At 52.1% G+C, this 22,644-nt stretch overlaps 1 protein-coding gene and 1 long non-coding RNA gene across 3 annotated transcripts in view; one reads left to right on the top strand and one right to left on the bottom strand.

Annotated features, from left to right (window-relative positions):
* Positions 1-5,865: 5,865 nt before the first annotated feature.
* On the bottom strand, positions 5,866-7,119 carry LOC130456962 (uncharacterized). Its single transcript, XR_008915927.1, has 2 exons — positions 7,012-7,119; positions 5,866-6,698 (listed from the first exon to the last, which is right to left on the bottom strand). It is a non-coding gene; the product is annotated as an uncharacterized LOC130456962 (long non-coding RNA).
* A 237-nt stretch (positions 7,120-7,356) lies between these two features.
* The window catches only part of NBAS (NBAS subunit of NRZ tethering complex), a 177,290-nt gene continuing 162,002 nt past the window's right edge, over positions 7,357-22,644 (top strand). For both annotated transcript variants that reach the window (XM_056814754.1, XM_056814758.1), the window contains exons 1-6: positions 7,357-7,490; positions 11,894-11,948; positions 12,713-12,749; positions 14,133-14,210; positions 19,933-19,980; positions 22,189-22,232. In XM_056814754.1, the coding sequence (XP_056670732.1) occupies positions 7,377-7,490; positions 11,894-11,948; positions 12,713-12,749; positions 14,133-14,210; positions 19,933-19,980; positions 22,189-22,232 (376 nt within the window). In that variant the 5' untranslated portion in view covers positions 7,357-7,376. The remainder of the gene's footprint in view (positions 7,491-11,893; positions 11,949-12,712; positions 12,750-14,132; positions 14,211-19,932; positions 19,981-22,188; positions 22,233-22,644) is intronic.

The following is a 22,644-nucleotide window of genomic DNA, read 5'->3' as shown; positions in this document are numbered from 1 at the left end:
TGATCTTCAGAGCTGGTTGGGCCTATCTTTTCAGGCTAATGCCCTAAAGACCCAAGCTATAGTTCAAACTGCTCCCCTTAAATACCTTTGTTTGATGGCATGATCACAGGAATCCAGGTAGAGCACACAGTTGGGAAAAATACTGGAATAGAGGTACTTCTATCCCAAGACAGGGAGAGAGCACTCCTTCCAGTTCAAGGGCCAGGAAAGAGAGAGTACCCTCGAGAGCAACTGTCTCTCTCCAAGTCTCTCCTCCCCCCTCCAACTGCCTTCACTATCAGTATCTTCACTCCAAAATTTCAACGGCTGTTTGCTACTGTAAGGATAAATTTAGGGTTGTGACCTAATTTAAATAAATTTTGAGTTGCCAGGGAATATCCCAAATAAAATACCCAAGTCAGTTTGCAAATTTATGATGGTTTAATTAATATAGAGGGAAGGAATTAAGGAGAAGGGAGAGGGAAAAGGTGTAGGATTTCTCCCACCTGGCCTGTGCCAGGGGGAGTTCAAAGTCCCCCACCAAGGTCTCTGAAGAAGATTAGTGGCTTTCAAAGAGGATAGTGTTTGGAAGGTAAAGGAGAAAGAATCAGCCTAAACTCTGAGAGGGCTCAGTAAAGATGTTCCACCTGAACTAGGTTACTCAGCTTCCTTCAGTATGGTATCAAGGAAAACTCACCGCTAAACCCGGACAATAGCAGCCACCACTCAAGATGCTGAAACACTCAGCATGCTCTGCCAGCCACCTCTCCGCTGCCAAAGAGACTGGAGAGAGGAAGTGACACAAAATATATAGACGGTTTTTACATCACTTTCCTGTGTCTCACATGTACCAATGGTAGCTTAAGCTTGACTTAGGACAGCCCAGGGGTCTGTCAGTTGTTTCTGATTTGTCATTTGCTAGCACATATCTGTCACAGGCCATCCTCCTAAATACTTAATCTTTAAGTATGGGTTTAGATGTTCCTGTTTTTGTTAGACTAAGTAAGTAGGGTGGAGTAATCTAAAGTTCACACTCCACCTCAGTGGCAGAAATTCCAAAGTTTGAGTCAGTTTTCCTTTCCACATCCTTAGGCAATAATTTGCCTCCAAACTCCCTGTCCACATGGCAGGGGAAGCAAGCTGCTCCCTAGCGTTTTACCCCAATGGGGAAGGGGAAGGAAGGTTACTCTTCCAATCAGGAAGTAAAATTGCAAGCATGGCTTACTCTATGAAAGAGCAGTATATTGCCTATTTCAAAGAGCTCCCAGTTTTAGGATGCCTTTTCTTCCTACCACTCCTGGGTGCACTGGTTCTTGTGATTATCTTGCCTGAAATTCAGGGGAGAAATTCATCTCCCTACAAACCCTTGCCATTTGGGACTGTACAGACTCCAAGATATATCCAATTTGAGATTCCTCCACACCATGTTCAGCGAGGAATTCTGCCTCACTATGGGAGATCTCAGCAGCATGACAAAAGGAATCTAAATTGATAGGGAAGAAGCTTTAAAGAGTCTGGAGGTAAAAATTTTAGGCCATTTCAGACTCTAGAAAGTGTCTATCTTATTGCATTTGGCTGATTTTCTGCTTTAAAATTTAATTTTGTTGTTTTAAGTTCATATGTCAATCTGATCAATACTATTCTTTTACACTGAATCATTTTAATCTACTGTGTTTTAGCTATTAGATATATTCTGTTACCTTCCCCTATAACTACACTCAGCAAAATATTATTGTATAAGTCCATGAACATTTTGCCCAAACCCTTGTCACTAGATCCATGGGAGATCATATGTTGCCTTAAAAGCCTTTTCTGACTTTTTTTGCCTTTGTTAATTGCCACATAGATGGTGTATAGACTCCATCAACCTGGTTAACAAACCTTTGGAGAATTTAATGATTTTTAGATATCTTTTTTTTTTTCAATAGCTCTGACAATTCATCTTGCCTGCCTCTGAGTTTTTTGTAACAAGAGGTAAAGGGTTCATTTAGTAGCTAAAGTGAAGTGCAATTATAATCCCTACCTCCTCATTTTAAAAAATGTAAATGGATGAGAAATATCATAGTGTCTCATACCAGAGGAACTGGGAAGTGGTTCCTAGGGCTGTGATGGTGAACCTATGACACGAGTGTCAGCATTGAAAAGAGTAGCCATTTTTGATGACATGCGGCCACATGTGGGCTCAGCACGCCTCTGGACACAAGAGCCACTCAGGGAGTTGTACACAACCGTGGTCATGGCTATGCCCTGGCCCAATCTGGGGGGTTGGGGGGTGGGCTGCTTCACATGCTGGCTGTGGGGGCAGGGGGTTATCAGCAGGTGGTGGGCTCACCAGGTGGCTGGGGTATGTGGGGCTCTCATGGGAGCAAGGAGGAGCAGCACACATGTGAAAGGAGCACGTGCTGGCAATCAGGCTGATGGGTGGCAGCTGCTGCTCATGCAGTACCCCTGGCCAACCAGTTGGGGAGGGCTGGAGCAGGGCAGGGTTGGGCCAGCAGAAGACTGGGTGGGGCTCTGATCCACTTGCAATGGAGGAGTGCCTAGAACCGATTACCAGACAGTTTTATCTGAAAAATATAGCAATGGCTTACAATTTTTCCCTCAATGTACTTTTGTGAGACCTTATTCTCAGCATTAAATAATATCAAAACCAACAAAAGAAACAGATTGACAGGTGAAGTTAGTAGCACTTGGTTGGACTTGAAGTGTACAAAATACCAACTTTCAGTTGAAGATTTAGCCAATGAAATTCAGTAAAAAAAAAGTCACTAATAGGCAGGTTAGTTAAAGAATTCCCCCTCCCCGTCACTTATCTTAGTTCACAGCACCCCACACAAGTTAAATAATATCAAGACCAACAAAAGAAACCAATTAACAGATGAACAAAGAAGCCATTAAGCAGGTAAGTTAAATAATTAGTTTTTGGTTTATTAAATAGTTATATATTACAATTATATATTTTTGTTATTTAAACTATAAATATCATAAAATTATGTTTTTTTTTCTTGAAGTGATACACCACCCAAGTTATGCTCGTATTTTTGGTGAAATTTGACACACCAAGCTCAAAAGGTTGCCCATCACTGTCCTAGGGTATGATACCCCTGGATGGCTCCCAAAAGGGATCATCTCCCATTTGTAACTCTTTAGCTTACTAGACCCTTCCACCAGAATGATCTAGATTCTTGGTGACATTTTTAGATCCAGCATCAATAGTACAGAGGTTTGTGTCTTTTCTAGACTCTTCTGCCACATTTTGTAATGATGGCAGCAAGAGATTTAAAAAAAATATATATATATATATATATATATATATATATATATATATATCAGCCAACATTGAAAGATTGCTACACTTGAAAAACTTGTGACAAGTATACATTAGCTTCTAAGGTTTGTTTTTTTTTAATGTCACACAGCAACTCGGATGAAATATAATAGTGGGCTTGTTTGCTATTGTAATTAACTGGGCTATTGTGAATTTTGGGGAATTCTTGGTAATTTCTTTAAATTTGCATTTACTGTACTAATGCTTTATAAAAACTTACTTTGTGTGAAAATCATTTGCACTCACACTGTGTATCATGGCCAAGTTGTAGAAAGATGGAAAATCTACACTCTCCTCCCAAAGCTTCCTCCAGGAGACTGTTTTATAGTTGGGATCTTAGAATCTTGACTCAGGCTCCCATGTGACCTCCTGTCACATGTCCCTGTCAATCAAATGAAGTTCATTTTGCAAAATCCTTTTGCAATCTTCCTTCACTTACTAAAGTTCCTATCTGTCTCCCATAATCTAGTCCCTTTTCTGTCTTTCATAGTGTGGCAAACTTTCCTTCATCCTGGCTACTGATTGGGTAAGTGCATAATTGCTTAAATCACTTTAATTGGGCCCTGATTCAAGGACCTGCTATAGGTTTATTTTCCTTTGCTTAGAATTTTTACACATAAAACTTTGATAGTCTATTTAATCCAGGAGTTATTTTTTCTTTTTTCTTTGGATTTTTTTGATGTTTTTGCTTTCTCTTGCTAATTGATTCATATACCTCATAACTCAGCTTTGCATCCCCAAGTGATCCTTGTGTTTTTCATATAGCACAAAGCTTAAATTCTTTAGAGAATAATTTTAGGATAAGAAACACACCACCTCTCTGAATCCAGAAAGTGAACTATTTTGAGAAGGGGCCATGAAGATGTCTGCACAGACCACACGCTGCACCAGAAGATCCAGACTAAACTTTGGGATGTGATGATTTGAACTGTGTGGCGTTGAATACAGTTGTTTTGTACGTATACTCTTATTCTGAAGGGGACTGCCCCCTAACTGGCTTTTTTGTCAATGTGCTGAGCAATCATGGGTTTGTTCTCTTTTCCTCTTATCCTCAAATTATTGTAATTTCAAAGTTGGTTATATTTACAAGATCCATTGGAGAGACGAGTCTTCCAAGGATCTAAGGGGGAATGTATAACTGAAAGTCTATTACCCTAAAAACTACATTTCTCAGGAGCCCACTAACTTCCTGTTGTTATGTACTTCCTGTAGACAGGGGGATATATTGAGTGGGGTTCCTGGTCTCCGTCTTTGTGCTTCCTGTCAGCGACTTTGGTGGAGGAGCTTTTTGAACAGGTAGATTCATCATGGGCATGTGGTTTTTAATTGTTATCTTTTTATTTCTTTACTTCTAATGATCATTAACAAATCTCTTAAATATAATATTTTAAATTATTGATGGTTAATTTCAATTTTTACAAAAGAAAGCAATATTTCCTGGGACATTTGGTCCTCTCCCACGGCAATCTTTAGCCTGTTGGAGAGGCAGACTTTAGAACAGACTTTGATTTCATGGAGAGAAGTTTGTGCCAAACCTTTCCTCCCAGGTGATGGGCACCTGCTTGGCACAGTCTTAGAGAGTGGTCTGGGGCAGTGACTGACTGAGTCAGATACTCGGTCTACCCTTGAGCATTTATTAAATGCCCATTGCATGTCAGGTACTGTGCTGGAGCCATGAACACAAAGAAAGGCCATGGATGGTCCATTCCCTCCAGGAGCTCCTAGTCTGATTCGAGTGGAAGATGTAAATAGCTCAGCTCACATAAGCTACATCTTGAGTAGATGGAAGAAATGATTTACCCAGGGTCACCTGCAGTAGATAGCAGAGGCTGGACCAGAGTGTAAGCTCACCAGCAGTGTGGAATAAGTAGTCACACAGCATGGTGTGTTGGAGTTGGGAGTCAGGAAGACTCGGATTCAAATCCTGCCTCTGACACTTACTGTGTGACCCTGGGCCAGTCACCCAATTCCTGTAAGCTTTGGTTTCCCTGTTATTATTCCCCTTTTACAGACAGTACAGAGGCATTACTTAATCACTGCTTGCTGATTTGACAATCTCTCAGTGCCCCCATGGGCAGTGCCAGTGACGAGTGGGTCTGTCGCTTTGGGAGGCACATCCTTGCCCCCTAGGAGAGGAGTCCTCGGTGTCTCGACCCCACAGGCACAGAAAGGCAGCTCTGACCCGAGAGACTGCAGAGATGCTGAGCCGGAGCTCCCCAGGGTTGTCTGTGGAAGCTGGAAGAGGAGCGACTCCCTCCTGGGCTTCCCCATGTGGGAGCGGCAGGGTGTCATTTGCAGGCTCCCCTTCTGTGCCCTCCTCCGTGATGAGCTCTGGATACCGGCAGCCAGTGGGGAATCTGAAGCCCAGGGGACTGCGGGACTGGCCTCTCCAGGAAGCTAGGCCGGGGGCTCCTGTAATGTGGAAATTTAAGGCTTCTGGGAGAAGGTTATAATATAGTAATGGTTACAAATGTGGCTACAGGATTTATGTAATATTGAACAATGGCCGCCAAGGAATTTACTTATGAAATTCCTAAAATGAAACACTCAAGTCAGAATGAGGTTTATGGAGGTTTAATCACAACGAGAGTAGGGAAAAGGTTAGGGAGAGAAGGAGAGAGAAGAGAAAAGGGAAAGGGGCTATTCAACCTCTGACCAAGGCAGGGGGAGTTTTAGGCCCAAAGGCCCAGGTGGAAAGAATCAGTCCTTAACTCACGTGACCGATCTGAAGGAAAGCTGTCTGCGGGCGTCCTCCCTCTCCAAGCTCCTAACACCAACTCCCCTCTAGCTCTCTCCACAGGAAGTTCTGCGAATTCCAGAGGCTGTTCCCTACCTCACTTCCTGTGTCTCACAAAATCAATGGTTGGCTCTAGCTTGGCTTAGGACAGCCCAGGTGGGCAGTTAGTTATTTCTGATTAGTCATTGACTAGCGCATGCCCGTGTAGGTGGGTGTGCACAATTTTTGGGTGCTAGACCAAGATGGAGACTTTTAAAATTCACACTCCCTCACAAGTTGTTCTAGAACGTCTCTCCCCATTGCCCTTCCGCCGAGGGTCCCCAGGGATGCCCGCCGCGGGTGTTCTTTGTGTAGCCTCAGTAATGGCAGCAGTGGGTGGGGGAGGGGCTTAGCTCCCCGCGGTGGTCCCGGAACACAGAACTGCCAGAAAACCCGAGTCAGAAAACCCGAGTCTTGGTTCAGGAGAGAGAGGTCACCCCGTGGGGCTCCGGGTGGGGCCCTGGCAGGATGCCCGGCTGGATGACACGCCCAGAACGCTGGAGCTCTGTGCCGTGGGGGCTACTGAGGGCGGACGATGGGCAGGAGCAGAGCCCCAGGGCAGGCTGATGCTTTCCCGAGGACGCAGAAGGGAAGGGTCCAGCCAAGGGCCGCTCCCTGGGAGAGACAAAAGGGCCCCATCAATGCTTCGGTCTGTCGTTCTGTCCTTGGGGGCTCCGCTTCTGGGCACGGGAGACCGACTGGGCGTCCGAAGCCACCCTGGAGGGCAGGCACAGAGGACACATGGGCGCTGACCGGGCCCCCTGGGGGCATCACGAGGCCGGGGGTACCCGAGCTTATCTGCCCATCTGACGGGGCCTCTATCTTGTACCCGACTCAGAAAAGCTCTGGGCCCGGCCCCAGCCCAGCTGTCCGGGGAGCTTCCCTGGATTCCTGACCCCCCTTCACAGAAGGGAGCCTAGCGGCTCACCTAGCTGCCGCCGCCGCCCCTCCCCCCCACGCCTCTGGTGAGATTCACCCGTGGGAGAGCGCAGCTGGAGGCGGCGTTCCAGAAGCCACAGCCCGGGGTAAGGCAGAGGCCGACCGAGGAATGTGACGTCACCACCAACAGCCCCACTCCAGTCTTGGCTCCGCCCCCGGCGGCTGCGAACGCGAACGCGGAGCGCTCAGCGTGTCCTTCGCGGACTGCCGTAGTCCCAGGCTAAGCGGTCAGACAGCGGCAGTCGGAAAGGCGGCATTACCATCCGGGCCCCGCCTCCGCCGGCGGAGAACGCGGAACGCTCCCCCTACTCCTCACCGGTTGCCGTAGCACGGCTCCTGCCTCAGCCGGCGAATATGGCGGCCGCCGAAGAGAGGCCGCCTTCCGGGCCGGGGTCGGAGAGCGAGGACGAGAAGATTCTGTACGACCTGCTGGTCAACACCGAGTGGCCGCCGGAGACGGAGGTGCAGGTGAGCCGCGCCGGGGCCGCGGTCCGGGCTGGGGACAGGAGGCCTCGGGGCCTCGGGCTGTCCTGAAGTCTCTGAGCCACGTCATCCGGCCCGCGAGGAGGGCTAAGCGCTCTGAGGGGCGGGACCAGCGTCGTCCTGGTAACCGCCGCTAGCGTCTAGGGTTGTCATGGCGACCTCCAGGGGCGTCAGCTCTGAGCTGCTTACCACCACCAGGGGGGGCTTTCGGGGTTCTAGGTTCCAGGGGACACTACCCGCCTCCATTTCTGTTAAAACTCCCAACAGCACCCTGGGGCGGGAGCCAGGAGGTTCAGGCTGCTCAAGCCTTTTCCCTGATGTGTGTGGGGCTTCTCCAGTAAGAACAACTGGAACACTCTCTGGCTCCCAAGGAGCACTTACAGGTTGGCAGAGTGCTTTTTGAGGGCTAGAAACCTGGCCTGCTGGCCCGTTATAGATGGGCAGGTGGAGGCAGGCAGAGCTTCAGTGACTTGGCCAGGGTCTTACAGCCGGCTCTTTCTGCTGTACACCTTGCCAGCGTCATGAGGCTAAGCAGGAAGCTGCTATTTCATAGATGGGGAAATTGAGGCAGGGCCTTGGACCTAGGAATCCAGGACTTTCCCTTCCCTCAGTTGTGCTCCCCAGCCCTTGTGGTCTGATGGTGATGGCCAGGGACCTTTCTGCCCAGCAGGATTCCCCAGGCCTCCTGACTCTAAGCCCCAATGGGGTTCCCTGGGCTGTCTCCCCTCTGCCCTCCCTGTTCCTCCTTCCTTGGCCAGGTGGGCATGTGCTCCTGTGCCTTAGGAGGTCCCCTGGGGGGGGCTGTGCCCAGGTCCAGGACAGCTGGGGTGACCTCTGGGGGGACAGTGAGGACCATCCACAGCTCCGCTGTTGGGGCAATGCTTACTTAGAACTTAGGGCTATGCTTTCCCACCAGGCCCCTTTATTCCTCATGGCCCAGGTCCTCCAGGCCTCTGCAAGAACAGCGCCCCCTTCTTCTGAGCCTCCCACTGGCCACTGTCTCAGTGTGCTCCAGGGGCTGCCCTTGGAGCTGTGGCCTGGGGTGGGGGAGGGGGCAGCCCGAGCTTGGTCCCTGGGTCCCCAGCAAGGCCTTGCTGTTCCCTAACCCTCGTTGGCTGAGACGTTTTATTTCAGAAACTTTGTAGGGTTTTGGGTCGATTGTAGGGATTTGGGCCCTCCTCTGTTGGGGCCTCTCTGAAGGCTCGTCCAGTTCCATAATTCCAGTGGGACAGATGGCCTTGGTCCAGGGCTGCTTGAGGTCCAACTGGCCCTTGGCATGGTGATGTCTCAGCCCTGGGCAGCAGGGCTTCTGGGTCCCAGCTCATCACCAGCCTCTTGCCCAGGGCCTTTGGAAAGTGATGTCTTAGAGCATATGGCAGCCGAAGCAGCTGTGGACAGCTGGGGCTGGAGCCCCTGAGCCCTGGGGAGGGCAGTGTCCCTTTTGCTTCTCCCCTACATGAACTTGGATTTCCTCTGCACATTGGAGATGCCTGTCTCCCCTAGCTGGCCTGTTTCTTTCTGCATTACCTCCCTGTTCTTTGCTGGGGAAAGTCCTGAGGACTTCTGTCACCTCTTAGAGCCATTCTGGTGCCTTTGCGGCTTAACATTGATGTGTCGCTACCATGTATGAGGCCCATGTGGCCTGCTGCCTGTGGTTTCATTTTCTCCTTGTGACCCTCTGAAGGTTTATGGGAGAGCCTGAGGCTTGAGGGGGGCCATGATGGACTAGTGAGGGCTGGGCCTCTTCCCCGTATTTCCTTGCTGGTCAGAGCTTGTCCTGCTTGTCATTCTTCCCTTCCCAATATTCTGGGCAGTTACCCCTCTCAGCTGCAGGTGCTCTCAGGTTTAGCAAGTGACCATCACAACAAACCTGCCATTTCATGTGGTCAGTTGTGATGGCGTGTTTTGTCCAGTGGGCAGAGGACACTCGTGCTTTAGGAGGGGGCTTCGATTTTCTCATTTTGGGGGCTGGTTGTCATCATCTCTGTGGAATCAGGCCACTCAGGCGCTTTTGGCCAGGGGGTATATCTGTGATGATGGTCTGGTGGAGGTGGCCCACAGGCAGAGTGCTGGCCTGGCCTGAGCCCCTGCTGGCTGGACGCTGCTCTTTTCTTTGCAAAGCAGATAAGGGAACCTCGGCCCTTGCCTGGGCATGCAGTGCCCCTTCCAGGCTGGGCGTTCACTTTCCCCCAGGAGTCTGCTCTGAGCCATTTTCATTTCATTCTTTTGATTTTGTTTTATAGTTTCCTGCTGCCTTGTGAGGTCGCTTGCTTCTAATTGTTGTATTCTGGTTTTTAAAGATTGAATTTCACCCCTGGCTTTTTGGTCATCCTTCTCCTTCTGGTCTGATTTTCTTTGGAGGTCATCTTTCATCTTCTTTGCCTCATCTTTCATTTTCTTTGCCTCATCTTTCATCTCCTTTGCCTTATCTTTCATCTCCTTTGCCTCATTTTCAAGCTGATTAATTTTGGCTTTCAAGACACTGTTTTCTCATTTTAGTTTAAGTGCCTCTGTTTCCAGATTTGCCTTGTCTTGCTTTTTAAGTTCTTTTCCCAATTGTCTTCAGCCTCTCTTAATTGTGTTTTGAATTGTATTTTGAGTTCTTCCAAAGCCCGTGTCCAATTTGCTGGAGTTTCTGTGTTTTTGCTTGGTGTTCCTTGATCCTCCTCTGTTTCATTTGCTCTTTGTTCATATCTGGATAGAAGCTGTCGATTGTAATTTCTTTTTTCTTTTTCTGTCCTATGCTCATATTTGCCCCTTCTTTCCCCCCTGTAGTTGCCTGCACTTTTGCTCCTCTCATTATGTGCTAGATCTGTGGGTTTGGGCTTTTCTGTCAGCCTTCCCCCTTGGAGCTTAGCAAGGCTCTCAGAGCAGTCTGTGGGGGAAGGGCGTTGGAGCTTGAGCTTCCCTGCCCTCTGAAGGCTTGATAAGATTAAACCTGGGGGTGGGGGTGGATCTTGCAGAGCTGGATGCACCCTGAGGTGAAAATCTTGGGAAGAGGGGGGTAATATGGAGTGTCTCAGCTGTGATAGGGCTGCCTTCTTTGAGGTTCTCCTCCAGCTGCCTCCCTGCCGCCTGTGTTCAGAGCCTTGAGCCTGGCACAGCTTTGCCTGCAAGGTACTCCCTGTAGGCTAGCGCCCTCGGCCTTTCAGAGATTCCAGCCACTGCTGGAGGCTCAGTAGTGTAGGTGGGGGAGGGGTCCTGGGACCTTCCTTCTTCCTTCCCATTAAGCCCGTGTGTTCTCGAATTCAGGCTTTTGGGGGGGGGCGTATCTTTTAAGTTGAGTCCAGCAGGAGGGTTCCTTAGCTCTGTCCTGTTGTCAGGTTTGGTTTTGAGTCCCCTACGAGCATTTGGTTTGTAATTGGTGAAGAAGGGTTTTCAGAGGTCTGAACTTTCGCTGCCTCTATGCCGCCATCTTGACTCTGCCGCCCTTTTCGTTTCAGGCAAGCCGCAATAATTTTTAACTCCTAGTCTTTCCTCCCCAATCTCCTCCCTTCCAACATTCCCTGCTCCCCTTGCGGGCACCAATGTGGCTCGCCAGCCGGGTGCCATCCTTGGCTGCTCTCCCTTCTCGTCCTCCCTTCATATCACTTGTTGCTGAGGCCCTGCTCTCTTTGCTAGTGCCCAGCCTCGGTGCCCCTGCTTTTGGGCTGTGTCTAAAAGCTGAGGTACCTCCTGCTGGATGAGTCCCAGTGGGCCTCTTCCCTCAAGGCCCCAATAGGAAGGATCTCGGGTACTTAAAGTCCAGCCCTTCCTGTCCTCCATTCACTTAGGGATCCAGCCCCCTGGCCTCCCCTAGCCAGGCCTTTTCCTTGGCTGTTCCCCATGCCTGGAATGCCTTCCCTCCCCCGCTCTGCCTCTTGGCTCCAGCCCCATCTTCTTCCCAGGGGCTTTGCTGATTCCTTGGTGCTGCCATGAGGTGGTCTCAGGAGAACTGAGACTCCCTGAGGGCCTTTCTTGCACCCTAGTGGTTAGTAAGAGCCTCCTGGACAGTCGGAGCTTAATAAGTACCTGTTGACTGACCGATGCTTCTTAGAGCTTTCCAGCTTGCACTCTTATCTCTCATGATGGAGGGAGGGGAGCTAAGTATCCTTGTGACTTACCCGGGGTCTTGTGGCTCAGACCCAGAGTGGGGGGCTCCCATTCCAAGCTGAGCACCAGCCTGTATCGACTCTCTCCTCCCAAGGCGACAGCAGGGTGAGGGCGAGACTCCTAGATCTCTGAGTGTCCACAGTGCCCCCTCCCCTCAGGCTGAGGCTTCCCGAGCCCCCCCGGGTGAGAGAGCTGCTGTGCCCAGGCCTTTGCTGAAGTTATGGGAAAGAAGCAAACCTCTGAGCCCAGGAATGTTGGAGATGCCACAAGATAACGTTTCATTTCTCTAATTGCAGCCTCGAGGCACTCGGAAACATGGCGCATCCTTTATCATCACCAAAGCAATTACAGGTAATCCTGCCTTTTGTGCCAAGAGGAATTCTGGGGCACCCTCTCCCCTGGGCCTGACGGAGCCCTGATGGGTCCCCGGCAGCTGAACAGTTGTGGCTCTGTGCCGTCCTTCAAGGGGTCTCTAGAGTGGGCCTGTCCTTGGCCACACAAGGCGTGCTGAGCTTGGAGGGCTGAGGAGGAGGCCTGGCTTCAGGAGGCTTTCCTTGTAGTCAGTCACTTGGGGAGATGATTCTCCCCTTCGCCCTCTTCCCCTCCCTGAGATCCCACTGAGAAGAAGAGGCAGCAGGGAGAGGACCTGCCTGAGCTCCCAGAAGGAGGACTTGGGGCTGGAGCGGCTGGGGCTGACCCTGAGCCACCCACACTTGCTTGGGGAGTCCCCGAGGCCCAGCTCTGGTGGGCCTACACCCCCACGGAGGCCTGACCCTTTCTTTGGGCCTCTGGTCCGAGGGAGGCCCTTTGGTGTCCTTGGCTAAGGACCGTAAGGAGCAGGACTCCCGCCTTCGAAGCCCTTGTGTCAGTCCGGATTGTGGGTTGAGCTCAGCCCTTCCATCCCCGGCTCCAACAGTCCAAGTGTCCGCACAGCATGCTTAGGCTTTGCTGATGCCGCTGAACTGGGCCTCCGTGCTCACTTCGTTAAAGCCAGGGGTGCTCTCTGCTGCCTGAGGCGAGTGGACATTTCCCTCTGTGCCCCACTGGCGGGCATTTGGAGGGAGACGTGTCTCAGCCTGGCAAGGCTTTTACGCTCCGTCTCTTTTGTTTCCCAGGGCCTCTTCTCTTCTTCCGTCAGTACATCTGGTACAGGTGAGCCTGGAAAGAGAGTTCTCCCAACAGTCGTGGCTGGCTGCAGCCATTGACCTCTGGAGGAACTCAGTATCAAGCTGTTTGAAGTGTCTCAGAGCCTTTATGATTGCTTCCTGGGGCTCTCACTGCCTCCGCACCACAGCCTTGGGCAGAGGGAAGCAGAGATCTGGTGCTCTCCGAGCCATATTCTGCTTTTCTGACATGGGAGCTTGTCCCTTGGCCTTTGGGAAGACTTTGGGGAGCCCAAGCCTGACCACTGCCCTCGTGGGACTGCTGGTTCGAGGCACGATTTTACTGTGGATTTTGTCAGTAGGTTCATTATGGAGAGGACTTTTTCTGTCACTTTTACTTCTCAGGATACTCCTCTCCTCTTTGCTACTCAGAAAGTCTTTTAGAAGAGAATGTAAAAAGAAGAGAGAAGAACAGAGACATTTTAGCAAAACTAATCTATGGGGAGGGGGTGGGGAGCTCTTGAGAAGGTACCTTGTACCCGACTTGTGGTCTGAGATATCACTTCTGGGAGCTGCCCCAGCATAGAGACTTTTAAGGACTAGTGCAGAATCTTGGGGAGAGAGACAGACAGAGAGAGAGAGAGACAGAGAGAGGGAGAGAGACAGAGACAGAGAGAGAGAGAGGGAGAGAGAGAGAGAGAGAGAGAGAGAGAGAGACAGAGAGAGACAGAGAGAGAGAGAGACAGAGAGAGACAGAGAGAGACAGAGAGAGAGACAGAGAGAGACAGAGAGAGACAGAGAGAGGGAGAGAGACGGAGAGAGACAGAGAGACAGAGAGAGAGGGAGAGAGAGAGACAGAGAGAGAGACAGAGAGAGAGACAAAGAGAGAGACAGAGAGAGAGAGAGAGCTAGAAAGAGAGAACTAGAGATAGACAGAGACACAGAGAGGGAGACAGAAACAGAGAGAAAAGGAGAGACAGAGACAGAGCTAGCTAGCGAGAGAGCTAGAGACAGAGACACAGAGAGAAAGAGAGAGAGAGAGCCAGAAAGAGAACTAGAGAGAGAGAGGGAGACAGAAATAGGGAGAAAAGAGAGGGGAGAAAGGGAGAGAGAGACAGAGATCTAGCTAGAGAGAGAGCTCGAGACAGAGAGAGACAGAGACTGTGTGTGTGTCTGTGCATGTGTGAGCTTCAAACCCAGCTCCTGACCCCAAGCCCAGTGCTCACTCCCCATAGCCCCTGGCCTCTGGGAGCCCCTGGGATTATGCCCTGTAGCTGTGGGTTCTGAGAAGAAAGGTCAGGCATTGATGTGAGGCACCTGCCAGGCTGTCGGCCTTGGCGCTTGCCCCTTGGGTTCTTAGCCTGAGACTCTGTGGCTTTTCAGCCTGCATCCAGCTGGCTTTGTTTTAAACAGAATGTTCCTGTCATTTCAGCCCAACAACGTTTTTACTCCCTGATGGACTGGTCCGCTTGGTCAATAAGCAGATAAACTGGCATTTAGTACTTGCAAGGTAAGGCTCTGCGATTTCCAGCACGGGGTCTCGGGAGCCTGGACTGTGAGATTGTCTTCAGATGAAAGTGCATTTGGAAGCCTGGGAGACGGCTGGAGCACTTACATATCGGCCCAGTGTTGGCTGTGGCTACGGGAAAGAGGAGAATCTGCTTCGGTGACTCAATCCCAGCCGAGGGGCTTTTGAGCTCAGCTGTGGGGTGTCCTGGGATGGGAATCTCAGATGTTTGTCTGGTTGGAAAAGGAAGACTTGAAGCAGCTCTTGTTTCTGTCCTCCTTTGGACCTTCCATGGTGTGTCCACCCAGCCTGCCAGAGGCCTTCCTCCCACTCCCCTATCAGAGGTACCAGCGTGGCATTCGGCCTTCCTAACTGGTGTCATGTCTGGCTCTTACTCTTGCTTCTTGACTAGCCCTTCTCCTTTGCTAATCACCTCTTAGGTGGTGTCTCATGTCCGCATAGGAGGACAAGATTCCACTGTCTAGGCTCCCCAGGGAATGAAGGGAGTTAGAAGGATGGCAAACACTCCAGGGTCCAGCCTGCTCTCTTCCCTTTATTCCACTGGGGTCAATCTCATTTTTATCTTCAGGATCTGTCCAAGTATAGATAACCATGCACACTATATATACATATATGCCTCCCTCTCCCTCTCCTCTCTCCCACTGTCTTTCTTCTTCCTCTCTTTCTCTGTCTCCTCTCTTTTCCTCCTTCCTTCCCTCTCTGTCTCTCTCTTTCTCTTCTTCCCCCTCTCTCCCTCTGTCTCTCCTCTCTTTCTCTCCTTTTTTCTCCCTTCTCATCTCTCTCTCTCTCTCTCTCTCTCTGTCTTTCTCTGTCTCTCTCCCTCTCTTTTCTTTTTTCTCTTTCCTCTTCCTCTTTTCTCTCCTCTGCCCCCTTTTAACATATCAACTCAGTGGACTTCCCTTCCAAATATAGGTCAGTCTGGGCAGGGGCATTTTTTTATCCCTTTGGTTTTTCCTGTGTGGATTGTCAGTTGATCTCTTTTGTGTAGCCATGTATGTCATCCAGTAGTATCTGGGGCTTGGAGGCTTGCTGTGGTTGGCATTGTACCACCTGCCAAAGAGTGTCTGGACTTCACCATCCACAGGGAACCTGTCTTCCTCTTGGATTGTGTGAGCCTTGACCATGTCTGGCACACATATATGTCCCTGCTTGAGGCCTTGCGGATAGTAGTCATCCAAAGGTCATCGAACAGAGTGATTTCTGTGGTCACATCTGTAAGGACATCGTGTCCTTCCTCAAGTGAGTTTGCCGAGTCCTCTTTGTACCTGGAGCTGCCTCTAGTGGGGGGGCCCAATGGGGCTGTCCCTCTTTCCCTTCTCTTCTTCTTTGGCAGACTCAGTCACCCCCACATCTTGTTCCTGCACTCTCTCAGAAGCTCCCATATTTCTGTCTCTGTTTCCTTCCTCTGCAGCCCCAGACTCACCCTTATCCCCAGCTGCATGCTGGGCATCTTCACCTGGATGCCCCTGAGGCAGCTCCAACTTAGGACCCCCCAAGAAGGACTTTCTCTCTTTCCCTCACACCCACTCCTCTTCCTCACTGCCCAGTTCCTGCCATGGGCCCCGCTGTCCTCAGAACCGTCCTCGACATCCCCTTGCCTTCAATCAAAAACACTGAGCGAGGGTTTATTAAGGGTCACTTCCATGCCAGGCACATGCTTGGTGTGGGGGGGGGGCACAGTGACGAAGAGATATGAGACAGTCTGTGGGCAAAAGGCACTTATATTCCAGTGGGGGAGACAGGAAGGGCACAGACGAATACAGACGGGCAGACATCCCAGAACTCCAGGGCTGCTTTAAGCCTTAGCCGCTATTATAGCTCAAAGACCCGAAGACTTCTGGGTCTCCTGGCAAGTGCAGAATAACCATGAAGACAATGAATACAAATAAATACTGAGCTGTTAAAGTCAAGGTAGTTTGTTAGAGAGGAGGCTAGCAGGAAGGATCAGCAGAGCCTTTTTTAAATAAACCTTTTTTAAGAACAATTCATTTTTTTCAGTTGATAAAAAGAATCACCTGTCTCCCCCTCCTTCCTTTGTCCTGCTGCGAAAGAGAGGAAGCCTACATCCTTGTAGCAAGGGCCAAGCAAACAGTATTTGCCATATTCTGTTTTGGGTAATGCCATGTCAACTAATGGGCAAGCACACCCATTGCCCAGGCTGGCCAGGCCCAACTGATGTGCCTCCTGCTTCCCTGTAAGGGCAGGGGGTAGGCTGAGTGCTCCATCCTGGGGCAGTTAGTCATTGGGTCGGGCCTTAGGAAAGGCTTCATGCAGAAAACAGCATTTTAGCTGCATCTTAGGAGAAGAGAAGAACCCCAAGGAGGGGAGATATTCTAGGTGTGTGCAACAACTGGTGCAAAGGGCCGGAGATGGGAGACGGACAAGGCATGGAGAGACCACTGGGGCTAGATGGTAGAGTGGGACAGGCTGGAAAGGCCGGGCTGGGCTTGGCCTGGGATGAAGGAAGCCAGTTTTAAGCACCCCCGAGGCTGTTGGTGGTGTGGGCTTGAACCTCGGATAGAGATTGGGGCTGAATGGATCCCTCTGAGAGTCCTTGGCTTCTGGGTAACCCCACGGACCCCAGAAAAGGGCTTAGGCAGAGTCTGCAGAATCCTTGCAGTTGTCGTGTGATCAGTCAGCACTTCATAAGTGTCCTCTGTTGTCTGCCAGGCCAGGAAGGTGACTGAGGAAGGGTGGCCTGACAGCTCAGTAGGGAGAGCCAGGAGAGCCCAGAGAGGGAAGAGCATCTGGGCGAGAGTGGGTGGGGAACGGTGTTAGGGCAGCAGAGCCGTCCGGAAGGATGAGGCCCGAGAACGGACCCTCAGCTGGCCGGTCACTTTGGGCTGAGCAGATTCCATTCACTGATGTGTCTCCTTATACAACTCTGCCCTGATCTCTTTCCCTGGCCACCCTCTCCCTGAGCACCTCCTAAGGGGCTTTCCTGGGCCCCCGGGCCTCCGGTCCCTGGTGCGTTCTTGTCTCCTGCAGCTCACCGAGGCCCCCATGCACAGTCATTGGCAGTCTGGCTCCAGCTTGGCCCCTGGCCCGATCCAGCCCTGGTTCTGGCACGTGGTTTGTGTGAGATTTAAAATGGTTGAGGTCTTAAACTGTAGAGATTAAAATAGTGGAAGATATAACTTGTGATAGATATTAGAGAGGGTGAGTAAATTTGACCGCAGAAATGTTTCACTACAGTGTCTTGGGTTTTAAAATCAAATATAAGGTGGTCGCCAGGGAAATATTCCCAATTATTCAAATACCCAAGTCAATTGGGCTTTATAGAGATTTTAATTAACAATACAATGAGTAATCAAAGAAAGAGAGAGAGGGTAAGAAAGGAATAAGTATGAAGGGCCTCAAGCCAATATGGCCTAGACCTGAGTTTTAAAAGAGAAATCAGTCAGTTTTTTTAACACTCACCACAAGATCTGACTAAACAAGGATACTAGTGACACCGGGCCAGCGTCCTTCCTCAAAGAGTCTTCCAGCCAGAGATTGTTTCAAAGGGCCTCTCTCAAGAGCCTCCAGAGCTCCTACCCCAGAGGGACAGAGTCCCTCAGAGGAGCTCCTCAAGGAGCTCTCCTTCAGAATGAGAGTTTGAAATCAAGATCCCTGAATGAGCTCCAAGCTCTTATTTTTTTTTTTAAACCCTTACCTTCCATCTTGGAGTCAATACTGTGTATTGGCTCCAAGGCAGAAGAGTGGTAGGGTAGGCTATGGGGGTCAAGTGACTTGCCCAGGGTCACACAGCTAGGAAGTGGCTGAGGCCGGATTTGAACCTAGGACCTCCCGTCTCTAGGCCTGGCTCTCCATCCACTGAGCTACCCAGCTGCCCCCTAAGCTCTTATTTTTAAGGGCAAAATTTCCTCTGTCACCTCCCCTAAGTCCTTACATCTACCAATCACTGTAGATGTTTCTAAAGGACCGCCCATTTTGAATTCACAGCTGAGTAGTTTTAATCTCTTTAGTAAGTCAGAAAAAAATGCTGCTGTGTCAACAAATTTCATTAGAAAAAACCTCTGAATAAGTTATCACCCTTTTAGGTTTAAGTAGTTTACAAGTTGCTCCACCTTTATAGGTACTTAGTATCCCATTGTATCAATTCTAAAACAGTCATGACTCAAAGAACTTCCTGTCCCTTCCATAAGCATGGATCAAAGTACTTTCATTGTTTAGCAAACAGTTTTCTGTCCTAAAGCAGTCTTAAGTAGGGTGGAGCAGGGACACTCCCATAGCTAGGAGCCCCCACACTCAAGTAGAGTTCTCACCATCTGCTAGGGAATTTTTTTAAGTAGAAGATTCCCCAATGGGGGAAACCCCTAACATTCATAAGTCTGAGAAATTTTGAGGTTTACATTTGGCTGGAATGTCTGTCCCAGTCGGCTTCACTCCTTGGCTACCCCCCAGGCCAGAGAGTCCCGTTTTCATTTGGGGAATCGGGGGCCGCCTTCAACTCTCTCAGGTTGCTGCTGTTGGAGCTGCCAGCGTTGACTTCTTGTCTGGTTCTTATGCTTTGCTGTGGACTTGGGCCTTTGCTGCCACCAGTCAGTGGTTTCCCACCGCAGCTCTATGGCTCCATGAGGGTCCTGCCACGGGTAGGCCTGTGGTGAGGACGGCCCTCTCTGGCTCCTGCTGCCTCCTGAAGGCCTTCCTGGTGACTTTCTCCTTCGAGATGAAGCAGCAGGATCCAGGGACCTCTAAGTTGTGGGAAGGTCAGCTTCATTTAGACTCTGAGCCTTCTGTCCAGCAGGCCTCACTTGGCTCCCCTGGGGCTGGATAGGACAAGGCTCATCCCTTTGACTGGACAACACTTGGGGCCCTCGTGTGCCTCTGGCCTGACCCTGAGCTCCGCTCTTCTCTGGGTTTGCTCCCTCTTGGTCTGGAGGCCCTTCCCCATCCCGGCTGCCCTTCTGGGGATGCCGCCGCTGTCCAGCTCATGAGTGGTCTTCCCAGAACGTGCCTAGGACTGAATGCTTTCCTTCAGCCAGGGATTTCCAGGCCTGGAGACAGTGGATGCTTGACCTTCCCATGGAGCCTCATGCTGTCTTAGTGCTCTCAGAGGTCCTGACCACTCCGGTCTTGGGCCACATTTTCTCAGGCCCCCACCCCGGTCTTTTTAAGAGGAGCCACTCTGAGACCCCATCTTCCTGTCTTTGCCCACTTCTCTGACTTACTCTCCTGCAAGAAGCTCTGGGCCACCCTTCCCGTTCTCATCTTTGGGCCGCCCGTCATTATGGCTGTGGGCCTTCCTTTCACAGGGTCATCGACGGTGTTAGAGTATTACGGACAGGCTGCAACCTGTGGGCCTCTGCTCTTCCTGTTCACTCTCTGGGGCTCTGGCCCTGCCCCTGGGCCGTACGAGTCTCTGCTCCGCGGGCAGCTGATTCAGGAGCTGCTGGCTAGCCTTTGGGGGTGCTAGGCTGCACCTAGAAGCTTTTCTTCCCTTCCAGAGCCTGCTGCGTGCTTGCAGGCTCAGCCTGGAGAATGCTTCCACCCTGACGGGCAGTTGGGCAGGCGTCATGGCCAGCCAAAAGGGACGAGAGATGGAAAACTTGGGGTCGAACAGATCGTTCTGAGTGGGCGATCCTGGGGAGGCAGACCGAGCCTTTAAAGCCCCTGCCAGAGAGAGAATGGGAGGCGGTGAGAAGACCTGGAACCCCTTCCTGTTGTGGCTCACCATCACTCTCCCTTTCTCCCTCTGCAGTAATGGCAAGCTCCTGGCAGCTGTTCAAGACCAGTGTGTGGAGATCAGGTAATCCCCTCTCTGGCCCCGGCTAAAGGACCCTGGGTTTCCCCTTCCCTCAGCCTCGTCTTCCGATGCTGGCCCTGGGGGAAGTTTGGGGGTGCGGTCTCAGTGGGGGCCCATTTCCTGTCCCTTGGGAACGATGCTCATTCTGTGGGTTGAGCTGCCTGCAAGGACCCTTGACACTCTCCTCGGTTGAGCCTTGGGGCCTGGGCTCCCCGGGTCAGAGCATTTGAACCCGGGCTCCATGAAGCCTTTGGGGGTTGGTGGGTAGATTTCAGGGAGTTCCTGAACTGGAACCTTTTAATAGATGGACAACTTATTCCGAAATAATTTTTCCTTCGTAATCCTGAATATTTTATTTTGTATCTTTAAAAACATTGCTCTGAAAAGGGGGTCTGGGCTTCACCAGGCTGCTGCCCAAGGGGTCCTTTGCCAGGCCCACCTGGCCGGGGTCTCGAGGGGCAGGAATGCAGACGGACTCGGGAGGGCTGGTGGACGTCGGGCGCCAGGGGCTGCTTTGTTGAGGGAGGAGGGGTGATACATAGAGGAATCTGGCTGGTGACCCAGACATCTCCCTCCATGGGACTGCGGGCACTATTTACGTGGCGGCCATCCATAGGGCACATGAACACGAACTCGAGATGGCGTTTCTTCTGGTGGCGTCTCCCGGGCTGGGCTCATTCCTGGGTCCCCCACGCTGACTCGGTGCGCTCGGATTCCTCTAGCTGGGGCCTCGCGGTTCTTGACGAGCCGTGTGTGCCCCGTGCTCGAAGGCGACTCCTTGTGGTTCAGACAGGCCCAGGCAGGGCTTGGGAAGGCCACAGTAAACATCTGGCAGGTGGTCAGTGGGCAAACGTCCCGGGCCCCAGCCTTCCCCAGGCCAGCTCCCCAAGCGTGTTGTCCAGTGAGGCATCATGGCCTGTCAGGAATGGGCCCGGCCCCTTCATGGCTCCAAAGTGCTTTCCTGACAGCACCCCAGCCTATTAGGAATGAGATGGAAACAGCCTCTGGCAGGCCCCTTTGTCCTTCGGGAACCCCCGAGGCAGACGGGGCTCTCTCCTGCAGAGTTGGGGTGCTTGGGACCCACGCTGCGCACACAGCCTCCAGCAGGCCTAACGGGGTGAAAGGGGGGGTTAAAATGGCACATTGGGGGTCAGGGAGGTGCTTGGGGGATTGAGAGCCAGGCGTGGAGGCGGGCAGTCCTGGGCTCCAATATGTGGGAGTCTAGGAAGGTCACTAACCCCCATTGTCCGGCCTTTAGCGCACTTCTGCCTGGAGCCAGTTCACAGGAGCGATTCCAAGGTGGCAGGCCAGGGCTTCAAAGAAAAGGCACAGCAGTGCCTCTCGCAGGCGCTTTGGCCCAAAGGCTCTTGGCTGACAAGCGCTGCCCAGCACTGGCCTCGTCCTCAAAGAGCTGGGGGGTCTCGGAATGAGCTGGGCCGTCCTCACCCATCGGGCCTCACTCAGGGCGACGAGACAAGCGGCTCACAGAAGTCGGCCTGGCGAGGTCCATCTGTGCTCATGGCGGAGGGCAGTCTTCCTGCCACGGGCGGCCGGGCGCCGTCAGGCTTCTCCCGTGGCCACTCTCTCGTGGCTGGGTCGTGCCAGCAGAGATGCCCCAGGCTGGCTGCCCACCGCCGGTGGGCTCCTTTCTGGGTAGCAGCAGCCCAGGCCCCTCACAGCTGTGGCTCTGGGCCCAAAGGCTGACTCATTCTGGTGCCGGCTCCCCTGAGACGTCCGGCTGGGCTGGGAGGGGTTTGTGGCACTCCTCGGCCTTCAGCCGGTCTCTGGGAGACCCCCACTTGCTGACCCGTCACCGGCTGTTTTTGTTGTTGGTCCTTGTCCAGCCAGCGTCAGCCTTCGTGTCCCCCAAGCAGGTGGCAGGCCGTCCGCCAGCCCCGAGGGCCCAGGCGCTGGGTAGGCCTGGGGATGAGGGTGCCAGGCGGAAGGGCCCTCCCCTGCTTCTGTGGTTTTTAACCCCGTATCTTCTGCCTTGGAGGGCAGCCACGTGGTGAGACTTGCCCAGGGTCACCCCGCTGGGAAGTGCCTGAGGCCACATTGGAACTGGGCACCTCCCGCCCTGAGGCCTGGCTCTGTGTCCACTGAGCCACCTGGTGCCCCCAAGCCCCCTTTCCTGAGAGGCAGACAAGTGGTGAGGAGGGCGGTCGGTGTGCCCGGGCGGCCCTAGAAGACTGCTCTGTTCCTTCCTTACAGGTCGGCCCGAGATGAGTTTACGTCCATCATTGGGAAGTGCCAAGGTAGGCCGTTGGAGACCATTTCCTGAGCGCATCTCCTCCCGCTTCCGCGTTTCCTCTCAATAAGGCAGGCCGCTGAGGCGCGGGGGCGGCTCTTGGGGTTTAGGACTCCAAGCTTTGGGCGCTCCTGCGTCCGAGACCGCCCTGCTTTGTCCCTTCCGTCCTCCGGCGAGGTCTGGGCTCAGCCCGCTGGGCCAGCTGCCCCCCTGCCTGGCTGGGCCCGGGGGTCCTCGGTGTGGCCAGCAGGCCTTCTGCTCTGCCCTGGCTGCCTGGCCCTTTGGGGGACCCACTGTCCGGGGAGGCGGAAGAAGCCCCTTGTGGACGAGTCAGGCCTTCTGTGGATGAGACGTCGTCACTTTAGCAGTGCCCGGGTCAGGGCTGAGCCTCGTGCCATCTGAGCAGGAAGTGATGGTGC

This window comes from Monodelphis domestica, chromosome 1 (genome assembly GCF_027887165.1).
Source record: "Monodelphis domestica isolate mMonDom1 chromosome 1, mMonDom1.pri, whole genome shotgun sequence".
NCBI lineage: Eukaryota > Metazoa > Chordata > Mammalia > Didelphimorphia > Didelphidae > Monodelphis > Monodelphis domestica.
This window is presented reverse-complemented; position numbering and strand designations above follow the sequence as displayed.